The 13,151-nt window shown below is 37.8% G+C and overlaps 1 protein-coding gene across 4 annotated transcripts in view; it reads left to right on the forward strand.

Moving 5' to 3' along the window:
* Positions 1 to 13,151, forward strand: part of acot7 (acyl-CoA thioesterase 7) — a 217,199-nt gene that overhangs the window by 60,053 nt on the left and 143,995 nt on the right. For all 4 annotated transcript variants that reach the window (XM_051931294.1, XM_051931295.1, XM_051931293.1 and 1 more), the window contains one exon: positions 3,173 to 3,329. In XM_051931294.1, coding sequence (XP_051787254.1) covers positions 3,173 to 3,329 — 157 coding nt within the window. The remainder of the gene's footprint in view (positions 1 to 3,172; positions 3,330 to 13,151) is intronic.

Genomic DNA, 13,151 nt, shown 5'->3' on the forward strand with positions numbered 1-13,151 from the left:
CAGAGGAATCGGCACGTTAAGATCAACATGTCACTCAAAAATACATGGACAAGTGCGTCCTTCAGACCAAAGTGAAGGAATAGACCCACTGCTACTCCTGCTGAGACAAAAACGATGAGAGCCCCGGTGAATGTACTTTGGCTGTCGGAGAATGCCGCGGTGCAGCAGGAGATCTGCAGGCAATTCATAATTTGTTTGAAGTCGATAGAATTCATCTAGTGAATATTTTAGTTTTGCAGATGTGACTGCATTAGATAACAAAGTAGACATAGTAATCCATGACAACCAATTGAGGTTTATCATAGTAGATTTCCAGAAATCACCCAAGCAAATTCCAGATTGGGAGCAATTGACAAGGGGCAGTTTCAACCACCTATTCATCAAAGCTAGTTACGTGAGCAGAGAATCCGTGAAAAAGTTTCCATTTACCCACACAGGTTGCAGCCAGCAAAGAACAGTTCTACCACGGCTCATGTTAAGGCCAGAAGGAGGCAAGGGACGCAAATGCGTGTTATCAGTTTTTAATCCAATGCAAAGGCGAAGAAAGATTTGATGCAAAAGGCAAAAAACGAGTAAAAACAACTAGTAAAAGTGCACATAAAAGTGCATATACCAGGAGGTAGTCCTTTATATGGTTAGTCTTCAAAGTAGTACAGGACATTGGGATGGCAAAAGTGCTTTTTCCATTTGGATGGTTGCCTACACAACTCTTCTCACCAACACATTGGCAAGGTGTGTTGCAACCTGTACTTGAAGCTAGGTTACCTTTTCCATGAGTTGTACCAGCAATGTCAGGTCTGCCTGGTCAGCCTTCATTCCATATAAAAAATCCTGCTGACTGTGCACTTTGATTAAACATAATTAGATAGAAAAAGTGTTATGATCCTGGAGGATGCACTGTTTAATGCAAAATGGCAGTGTTCACTGCATCACAATGCCTCTAGACCATGGATTTCTGTCCTCCTTAGAAGTAGGTCCAGCAGTGGACACTGAGTTTATGGTCAGCAGTCATAAATATTTATGGGACCAGAAGAGGCAAGGCACGTGACATTCCTGAAGAAGTGACGCCACTGGTTTTCTGTGGATTTTTCTCCCACTCTAGCAATGGAAATGGAGCACAGGTTAGTGACTGTGCCACTTTCTTATTCTTCCCCTTGTGTTTCCTTTCACCAAAGCATGTGAAACACTTTCCATGCTCGTGTGTGACAATATAGCAATTACCTCATTATTTGAAATTAGAAAAAATCCAATTCTCACTTAGATCTGTGCTAAACTTTTTTTAAAACCTGGTAGAATCTAAACATTTTACATTTTAGAATAAGCATTTAAACTTACATAAAATTTAAAAAATGTAAATAATTTAAATATTTATTTACATATTTTTCCTACTATTAAAGTTTTACTCTGTTGGCCTAGCTCTTTCTCATAGGTGGGCATTGATTTGATTTGAATTTAGTTTTGTAAAATTTGACTTGCTTGTATGGAATGTTATTTGCTTTTAATAAATTCAATAAAATGTTAATTACCTAATTCATTAATTGTGTATATAAATAGTAAATTTTATAGATGTTTCTACACCTCATATGTTAATGTGTCATATCGGATACAATGTATGTGCTCTAGAATTACAACCTACCTCTGTTCAAACCAGCTTAACCAATGAAATGCCACAGGGGCAGGAGCGTTGGCTATTATAGAGTGCAATTCCTTATGTTACTGTAAACTAAACATATTTCTTTGGTGTTTTATATTTGATAAGCTTGTGATCTTTTGCTTTTTAGTCTGCTATGATCTCTCCAGCATTATTTGCATTCCTGGCAAGAGTATAAACTGATCAAAGTATCACATGACTTCAAACTCCCTGAGCAATTCCATTATTTATCTTGGATTTTATCCTATTTGTGAAGAGTTCATGTTCCCACTGTGTTTTTGTGAGTTTTACTTGACCATTTGTGTGTTTTGAAGCTTAGCAGCTTGCTGGCTAGAATATGCCGAGACAACTGGTTCAGTCTTCAACTCTGGCTTACATCCTGGTCTTGCCTGTGCTTCAGTGTGAAGGAAATTTATGTAAACACTTGTAATCTACCATGATCTTGTAAAAAATATCTTGCCAGATTGGGTGTTCATAAAAAAATGTAATGATTTACTTCATGAGGTAAAGCTACACAATAAGCAGGAATAGTTGCATCATATTCTTGAAATATCAAAATGAGTTCCTCAGTTTAAATGTTTGAAGTCTAAATATTCTTGATTATGCTCACGTTTCCTCCCACAGTCCAAGGACATGCTGGTTAGGTGGATTACTGATGCTGAATTGGCCCGTGTGTGTGTGTGTGTGTGTGTGTGTGTATTCCTCTGTTATGGACTGGCTCCTTGTCCTGGGGATTGTTCCTGCCTTGCACAATATGGTTGCTGGGATAGGCTCCAGCACTCTGTGACCCAGCTCAGGATCAGACAGGCTTAGAAAATGGTACGGTTATGGTGTGGTGTTTCCATTCCCATTTGTTGAGACTGACTAATCTACACTTCTAAATGAACTAAGCTACATTACTGCAATATGTTACTAGATGGTTATCAAAATGCTCTAATACACAAATTTAAGTGTATACTCTATCTGATATTTAATATTTATTGTACAGGACAAAACCTGATCGTATTTTAGATGCTTGACAAGTTTCCTAGGATATCATGCTGAAACCTTGTCTAACATCACTCTTTTCCTTGGATATTGGCTTGCACCTTCTACCAGTCCTTGTGTGGGTTTTGAAATACCTTCAGGAAAGTTTAGTTGGTGACACCAGACCGACCTGGCATGAGTGCGTGTGCTCTGCTATGGGCTGGTTTCTCATCATAACACTGATTTCTGTTTTTTACCAGATGTTACTGGCATAAATTCCAGTGTATAGCAACCATTACAGAGAACTTCCACCCACAACAAAATGAACTCTGTTTACAAAGATCTGTATCGTTTTTCTAGTAGACTGAAAGTAAAAGAAACATTTAATTTGTTCACGGACCACTTGCAAGTCACTTAAAACTGGTTCTGATGATAATACTGAAGCATGGAATTTTTAATGGAAAGGTGTTCCTGGATAGGCTGTCCTATAGTGAGTGTGATCTTTGGCCAGTGATCTGTAACTGACCTCTTTTCTTTTTCTCCTTTTCCCTGTAGGAACGCTGTGTAGCAGCTCTGGCTCGTGTTGAGCGCACTGATTTCTTGCACCCCATGTTCATTGGAGAAGTGGCCCATGTGAGTGCGGAGATTACCTATGTGTCCAAACACTCGGTAGAGGTGCAGGTCAACGTCATTGCAGAAAACATCCTCACAGGTAGGTGTTGTCCAGTGCCTACATTCTAAATCCAGTGCTTGTAATTTTTTTTTTTTTTTTTTATGGCTGGTCGTCCTGGGAAACTAGTATAGGAGAATTTTTAAAATGGCTTTTAGTGTCTAAAAAGTTCTGGAATGCTCTATAATACATTGGTTTTCACTATCACTAGAGAAAAAAACAGTTGCTTCAAGTTACCCCCCATCAGTATTTATCAACACGTCACGGTCAATTCCACAATCTGAACCAATACTAAAGAAGGTTCAAGAATCCCATGCAAAACAGGAGTTGATATGGACTAGACAGGTGGATCTTACACAAAGACAACATTCACTTTACCTAAACATATTTAAAGTTGCATAGCCACAGAAAACCATGTCACTGAACCATTTAATATAAGCAGTACGAGGGACGACAGCTCAGTTTCATTTAGCTCATATGTGTTTGCCCCAAATTTAACTTGGACTTCGAATTCTGTGTAATAATGGTTAAGCCAGAGTCACACTCAGGGTGACGTGTAATAATGTGCTTTACAGCGTTAAGCACAAATAATTTTGGGAGCATTTTCTGTTGCTATTTAGTGGATAAAAATAACCTTGTCTCTCTATAATAATAAAAAAAAAAATCTTGGGAGACTAGACTTTTTATCCTGTGATGAAATGTGATCTTTTGAAGAGACTTTTTGGAATGAAGTCCCATGAGACGGTGACTTTTACCATTAGATTCTTTCAAGTCACGCTCTACTTACAACCATTTTCAACCAAGACCATGGTCCTCTCACCTCTGTCTTGTGAATGCTTTTGTCAGACACACTTTTTGCGCTCTTATAAATTTTAACATTTTCCTCACTAAGTTCCCAATTAAAGAAGACTTGTGTCCAAATCTTATTGAAGAATTTCATCACGAAGGGTTATCAATAGAAAAAAAAGATGAGTACACGGGCATTCCTAGCAACTAGAAACGACGAAGTCAAATGAATTTACGCCAAAAATGTTGATCGGCAAAATGGTTAAACACCTATCAATAGACTATGCTGAAACAGTTGGTTGTGATCATGGGGAAGATGAAAACAACATAGAATATCATGAAGAATATCTACAACTGTTAACGCTGTCCGGTCTTCCACTGCACAAATTACTGTAGAACATTAGACACCAAAGGAGATCTTGATATACCATTCGTATTAAAATGTTAAGTTTCCCTTTAGAATAGCTTTTGCAAAGACAATTAACAAATCTCAGAGCGAAACATTCGAAAAAGTAGTTTTATTTAATAGAGAGAAAGAAACGAAATGCATTCCTTGTCAGTTATACGTCGTGTGGATGCAAATGTAACACTTCACATGAAAATTAAAATCTGTTTAAATTGTACATTCACATCCCCATACGCGTGCGGCAGAACTGCAAAGAGGCTAGCGCATAGTGCTGGCCAGGGGGTTTAGTAAGCGAGGTGAGCAGAGGGCAAAGCCACTTCTAGCGCAGCAAAAAAAAAATTGTGAATATTTCTATGCGTTTTGCCACTGTAATTCATCAGAATTCATGAGTGGGGAGGAACCTTCAATCAAAATACAATAGCATGTAAATGAGAAACTGTAAAGGCAGTTTTAAAACAAACAGAAGCTGAACCATTAGTTGAATTAAGCCATAGTGATATCAATGTGATTAGGTTATCAGACGTTGACACACACAGTGAAACTTACACATATGGTATTGTACAACCAAACTGCTCTGATATGCCTGGTGAATTTAGTTGCCTGAAGGATCATTGTGATGCAAGTAGGTGCATAGCAAAAAGGCAAAATCATTGTGATCAAGTAAAAAGACAAATGTTATCACCCTAAGCACTGTTCACAATGAAGCAACTGTCGTCGTGTTAGATTAAATGTGGAATTCACTAAGCCTTGCAGAGTGGTAGCCTACATTAATACAAGGGGGCGCCTTGATTATGCGATGTAGGCACTGATATTCTTGCTAGCTCTATGCAAATTTCTACCAGTAGGTATTAGTTTTGTATCCTTTTGTGTCTTTCATGTGAATATTTGTTTTACCGTAATGAATGCTTACATTAAGGAAACAGACAGTGTTTACTGTACAGGATAGACACTGGCCCACAAACTGAATGGTATCTGTGTTTGTACAATCAATGTTGGTTATGTAACTTTTGTGCTCTCAAGCAGGTCTTTATTCTGTACAAAGCATGCAAGAATACTACACCCAATTTTTTTTTAATGTTACGCCATGTAGTTTATAGTGATGGCTAAGACTAATTTTTCATCTCAAGGTCTTTGTGAATTTCCCATTGGGATTAATAAAGTATCTATCTATCTATCTATCTATCTATCTATCTATCTATCTATCTATCTATCTATCTATCTATCTATCTATCTATCTATCTATCTATCTATCTATCTATCTATCTATCTATCTATCTATCTATCTATCTATCTATCTATCTATCTATCTATCTATCTATCTATCTATCTATCTATCTATCTATCTAATGCATAACAGAGATGGCAAACTTTGTTAGAATAGGCATCTAAGATGACTAACGTTGTAAAACGGTGAACTATATTAAAAATAATCATTGGAAAAAAATTGCATAATTCAAAACACTATTCATCCAGTTGCATGCAAACAAAATCCTAAGCACATGTATTTTTGCAAAAGTGTTAAGTAAATCACATATAGAAAATGCTCTTGTGAGTGAAAATTGAAAGCACACAAACACAACCAAGCATCTGAATTGAACCACCTTCCCTCACATTCTTTACACATGAATCAAGCTCAGTAATTATTTATTTATTGGCTTCACATGATATCAACTTTGCAAAGTATGAGTACAGCAAAAGATTTAAAACTTAAGTGAGTGAAAACATTACCAGGAAAAGAATCATTTGTACTTGTCTGTTTTTGAGTTGCTTCAACAAACAGAAGGTCAATTCACCTGTACAGTTTCACAGGCTGTCGCTAAATAATCCAGAGGTACTCCGGCTGTGGATATGAATGTAAATGTAACAAAAAAACGTGCGTTCACATTTGAGCTCATTGGATTTTTTTTAGCCACAAGAGGTTTTTCTGGAATTTTTAGAACTATTTTAGTTGTCCATCTTTGGTCACCATAAATGCCTGTTCTATCAGAAAATGTTTTATTTCCGTTCTGCATTAAAACATGATATTCATTTTCTTTTTTGTGGTTATCACTATAATCTAAAGTAATATAAAAAAATATTTTTGGTGGAGTATTCCTTTAAAGTTTAAGATTTTTCAGTTAATTGTACAGTATTTTTGCAAAAAGCCATTGCTTTAAAGATAACTATCAAAAATGTATATATTTTTGCACTTTTTTAATCTCCCTGCATTGTTTGTAGTGATACCCAAGAAAATTTTGTAATCTCATGTTTCCATGGAAAATGGAGATAACAAAATTTCTAATTCAATAGTCTTATATAGTGCCCCAAATTACTTCTGACCTATAATGCAAAGTTTTAAGTGTCTAAACTTATGCTCACACCATTGCAAACGTATTTTATGCCAAGATTTTAAATTATTTCCAGGGAAATCCTCTCACGCATGACACTTACGTGCTCAAATGAGATCAGACTTGTGAACTGAAGATCACCTCCCCTTTCATAACCAATGAATGGCCAGTTAATCAATGTCACACGTGCTGCATGAGTAATTGCTCCCAATGAAACATCTGCCTTTGCCTTGGTGATGACCATAGCACCAGGAACTTGTGATTGATAATGTATAAACTGTTCAGATCCAAAGGTGACATAAAATCTCTGCCAATTGATATTGATGGCATTTTCTAAAAGAATCTTTATAAATCTGAGCAATAGCTATTCACAACTCTTAATTGACATCCGGTGCATGAAAATAGTAACCTCATCAGACCCTGGAAGTGTAAAAAACAGCTAGTGGGCAGAAATTCATTACCAATTGCACTTTACAAATATTTGTATCCATTTAGGAATAAGCCTATCCTAGCAGTATTGAACACAGGATAGTAATCTGCATGTGACATGAACCTTGCTACAAACCAAAAAATAAAGTAGTATGTCAGCCTAATTGGTGATTCTAAATCGGCCCAATTTGAAGATGTGTGCATTATTGGACCCTGCAGTGGACTGGCTCCCCATCCTGGTTTGCTTCCTGCCTTAGACCTTTTGCTGTGGGGATGAGCTGCCATGACCCTGCATTTGGTAATTGGTAATTGAATGAAAAAATTTAAGCTTAACCTTGGTTTTTTTTGGAAAATCATTTGTAAAATTTAAGCTGCATAATGCAGCATTTTAACGTATGCATACATTTACTTCAGGGCTAAGGATGAACATAGTTTTTGGTGTTATGAGGAGTGGCAGTGTTCTGGTTTTCCGGGAATACATTGTAGCACGCAATCAGTAAGACTGATGTACTGTAATGCATCTCAGTATTCCTAGATGCTGCTCTGAGTAACCTAAATGCAAAATACAGTCAAACAAAACTTTCTGGATTTTTCAGCTGTTACTTAATTCCAAACACTTGGAAAATTAGGGCTTAAGTAATCACAACACCAACTTGTTACACTTTTTTGAGCTTTAATCAAATTAACTATGTGATATAGTATATTAGACAACATTTCAGTATAGAGTGTATAATGCAGAAATCCGTGCACAGTATACATCAAATAGGAGGCAAAATCTGTATACAATACATTTCATTATCAAGTTTATATATTTCAGCATACTGTGCATTTCAGTATATAGTGTATACATTTCAATATGCGTTGTACAAGGTGAAATCTCAGTATATGGTGTAGGTGTTTCAGTGCAGAGTTTATTAGCCTGCTTGCCTTTGTTGCGTTAACTGTAATTATGATATATTTTCTTATTGTGTATGTGTATATAGTATAATAGGATGAGTAAACGCATTGACTTGGCTGTGTAAATACATGATAAATGATTCATATTAACTTTCCAGCTAGTCACACATGCTTTGTTTTCCTTCATTGCTTAATGCAACTGAAACATTTCATCACACACGTTTAGTCAATATGATTGCAGTGTTGGCTTTTCCACACTGTGATCAAATGTTAAGCAAGAAATACAGTAGAATGTTTCCTAACTATATTACAGAGGAAAAAAAAGAATCATTCTATTTTTTCAATGAGTAAGCTTTGTATTTAAGAAGGATTTTGAAATATGGACTGTCCTTTCCTTTATTCTATGAGTGTATGTGCCACGTATCTTTTCTCAGGACTTGTATGCTGCATACTTTTACAGACGCAAGTGCACAACTGCAGGGCTGTGAATGTAACTGAAGAATGGCTAAATTCAGGCCTGTACAAAAACAAGTCTATACTTCTGTCTCCCTCTATTTTTAAAGTGGCATCTCTACATGTCAGTAGGCATTGTTACATGTTCTTTTACAAACTAACTGATGTTCACTATATTCACTGATATTTTGTATTGTAAATTTGGCTATGAATGAAAAGCAAACAAGAGGATTGGTAAGATTGATTTGTATGATTTGCAGGGCTGGCTCTACTATTTAGATGGACTAGGTGGTTCAAACACTCAGACACAATGTAACTGATTCCTATTAACTGAATTGTGTTTTATATTTTGAAGTTTAATCTTTGTGTCTGACAGCGTACACAAACCACCACTATTATGGTTGATCTTTTTAAGAAGATGGTGCAGAAATCAAAAGATACTAGGCTATAAAATAGATAATAATCATCATCATCAAACTGGCATAGCATCGGAAATTCAGAAGCAGCAACTTCAGTTTCATTGAATAATTTATCTTAAGCTTGCTTATTAATTTCATTTCTAAATGGAGGTATTGATAAAATTTTAACTATTGCTAAATGGTAGTTGAATTGTTTAAATATAGTGCTATTTAATTATAGTTCAAGCAGATCAATTAAGTAAATCAAATGGTTGTTTTATTAGAGAACCATAAATAAATAAATAAAGACAGCCTGAAAATACAGTCTAATTCCAATGTTTTATCTGAAATGGCACATCTCAAGCATGTATTTTTCTGAGATAGACTTGTAAACATTCATTGCTTTAAGAAATCAAATGCCCCCTTTGATGCTCTTGAGATGTAAATTCAGTTTGGTATCCACAATCTTCCATGTTTTGCTCTCCCCAGTCCTGGCTCCTCTCTCATTTCGCCAGGATTTTATGTACAGGTCTGGCAGCGATGATTCCAATCAAGGCAATCAGGGTAGCATGACAACATTTGCAGCTTTGTTTTGGGTAGCAAAAAGCCTAGAGCCTGCCCTGATGATCTGAGTAGCCTACCACTGTTACCTGGTAATTTCTGAATTTAAATCCAATGTGTCAAACTGATACTGTTAAAAATAATGAATTAACAAAAACATTTCATTTAGACATTGACTTCCTATAGTTAACCACAGCTGTAGGTACTTTACTAGTATAAAGCCCATAGGACAGTTGTTTATAGAGATTGTTTTTAATTAGAGTGTAAGCAGGCTAGGAAAGGGAAAGAGTGGGTTGCAAGTTGCTGAGGAATTCTAGATCAATGGTTTAGTTACTGATCAAGTAAAAAAAAATCAAGAAAAAGTATAAATGTTACATGCAGTGGTGTTTATGGCATGGAAATTATAGTGTAGCTGTGCACACCTGAGATAGTTATGCTGTCAGAAAAGTCTGATATCCAGATATGTCATGCAGCAGTGGTGTGTGTTAGAGTGAATAAGTGATTGGGATAGAGATATTCTAGCTCCTAAGAAGCAGACCTCAGGAGTCCTATCCTTTGCTTAAACCCATTGGCCTTGGTCCATGGCTGCCGAATCTCGGGAAGGATCCAGACTTGGATGGGCTCATCTGATGGAGCTGTGAAATAAAATGGTGTTGCCTCTGACCCCAATGTGTAGTGTGAGACTTAGCCAATAGCATGAACATGCAGGTAGGAGATGAAGCAGAAAAAAGTTCATTGGAGTTGCATAGAAGGAGTCATGAAAGATTAGTTACTATATGTAAAGGAGTGAGGGTGTGAGACAACATTTCACAACTTGCCAGGCTACCACTACCAGGTCAGGTCAGGTTAGGGAGCATGCTATGGTTTAGTGCATTGCCACACCCACCACATGACGAAACAGCTCAGGATCCTGGTTGGCAATGCCCCCAGGCAGACATGCAGTCCAGTCCTACCCTCAGGAAATGAATATCTATCTGTCGCAGCCTCTTGGGCCCTCAACAATGAGGATCCTGCGAGTCTGATCACCCTCAGGGAATCGCGTCACATGGCTGTAGTGCCGTAACTGATGCTCCCTCACAATGCAGGTAATGTGCCTCATTCAGGACTCCGTGAGCAACTGCTCATTCAACACAAAGTCAAACCACCGGTACCCAAGGATTCTCTGAAGAGACACAGTACTAAAGGAGTCCAGTCTTTGTCTCGGGTCACTGGATAGTGTCCATGTCTCACAACAATATAACAAGATGAGAATGTTGTGTACGCACAAAAATGTTGCGTACAAACGTTTCCACGTTCAAATTGCGATGTATAAAACCTGAACTGGACATAAAGCCACGCACATTTCCATGGTAGCTCATACCCTGCCGTACGCAAGTTCTCCGCTCTGATTTGCAAACTGGAGGCACCCAGCGTCAAAGCAGTGCTACTGTTCCAGTGTGGTTTCCCTTTCTTTTTTAGATCCATATTCCTGACACGGCTTTATAAATACACTGAAATTAACCGCATATTGTTTATTAGTTTAATGCATTTAATTGTAATTAACCTGTAACAATATAATGGTCCACGGAATGGTCAAACTATTCTAAATACAATAGCTGCTTTAGCATTGTTACTCTCACTGCACCTTCTTCTTCTCCTTTCAGCTGCTCCCGTTAGGGGTTGCCACAGCGGATCATCTTTTTCCATATTACTCTCACTGCACCACTCGGAGTATTTATATCACTGTATCTGAGTGGGGAATCACAGCTGTACAGCAGCTGGTCGGAAAGAGAATTATCTATATACAGCATGAAGTCTCACTGCCTCAACCATGCTATCTATTGAACTGCTCTCATATGGCAAATGCTTCAGAGCCTTTCCTCGCGGTTCAGAAAACGTTTCATCCCAAGAACTATTAACGCACTCAATCAGTTCAAGTGCTCCTTGTACAACTGTTTGTACTTATAAGTACAATTACCTCACTGTAAACTTGGAATAGTTATAATATTGCACAACCTGAGCCACTTTATAAAGCGTGTATTTACATATGATGACGATATCGTTTTTAAGATGAAATGCAGCAAAATGTTTATTATATTGTACAGAAAAAACTTTAACTTCATTTAAATAATCTATACAGTGATCCCTCGCTATATCATGCTTCGACTTTCACGGCTTCACTCTATCGCGATTTTTTCTCATACATGGTTACGTCACTACGCATGCGCTTTCTGAGAACTTTTATCTAAGCCCCACGATGGCTCCTAAACGTGCTGCTTTTTCTAAGCCTTCTGACAATGAAACTAAGCGCTGGAGGAAGATGCTTACCATCCAGGAGAAGGTGAAACTCTTGGATATGATCAAAGATGGCAATACCCTACAAAAACCTCCTCACGCCGCCAGCAACTGCCTATCAAGATGTTCTTCAGCCGCGCACCCAGACACCCACTGCCTACTCCTAGCACTCCTTCAGCGGAAGAAGACAACGACGCACCTGCTGAAGATACTGCACCACCTTGTCACGCTTGGGTCACAGATTTGCACAGAGACACAGGAGGTTGTAGGAAAAAAAGAACTTTATTCAAAGCACTGCAAACAAACATTTGTTTCTTTTCAAAAGTTTAAACGTGCTCCATGACAAGTCAGAGATGACAGTTCCGCCAGGAGCAGAGGATGTCAGAGAGAGAGAGAGAGAGAGACAGAATGACAGAACAACCAATTCCAAAGCTGAGAGGCGCTGCACAATACTTTTAAGTAAGCGGAGTACCGCGTGAGAGGTTTATCCCGCGTTGTAGTGCAAGTAAGAAGGGTAAGGAGCAATGTGAAGGTAGACTGTCAGCTGTTTCAGGGGTTTTCCCAGGGGCGTCTGTGTCCTCTGAGGGTGCGATCAGCGCTCCAGCTTACAACCTGAAGACTCTCCTACTGAGCTCGTGCCTTCATAGGTTAGTGGTTGTGTGTAAGAACTGTGTGTGTGTGTGTGTGTTTATAGTTAAATGTACAGTACAATAATAATATGATATTTGTAACATCTAATATGTCTTTTCTCTAATATATTGGGTAATATCAGTGCAATGGTGACTAAAGGGTGTTATTTCATGTCTAGAGGGCTCTAATAATGTTAAAAAAATGTATTTAGAAGGTCGTAAACAGGTTTTCTATACTCTAACTGCGAAAATATTCGATTCATAAATAAAGAATCCTACTTCGCGAAAATTCATTTATCGCGGTAGAGTCTGGAATGGATTAACCGTGATAAACGAGGGTTCACTGTATTGTTAATAAATAAACATGTGAGGACACGGTGTTGCAGCGCTAGCAAGGAGCTGGTGCTGCGTTCACAGATCGTTCCTGCCTCGCACTGCATTCTTGCTGGGACTGACACGACACTGGATAGACAGAATAATTTAACATGTACTATGAAGATATTTCAATGTTCCTTAAGTTTTGAAGAATCGGCGTTCTAAGCTTATAGATAGATTATAGATAGCTTATTACAGAGCTGATTGTGAGGCGATTGGGTATTTGGAGAAAGAAAAGGACAGGAATTGAGGGTTAGTACATTTGAAAGAGACAGTACTGCTGCAATAAAGTATTTCATCAAAGGTCACGCATGGCACAGCAAGCATCT

Source organism: Erpetoichthys calabaricus, chromosome 8, assembly GCF_900747795.2.
Source record: "Erpetoichthys calabaricus chromosome 8, fErpCal1.3, whole genome shotgun sequence".
Taxonomy (NCBI): Eukaryota; Metazoa; Chordata; class Cladistia; order Polypteriformes; family Polypteridae; genus Erpetoichthys; species Erpetoichthys calabaricus.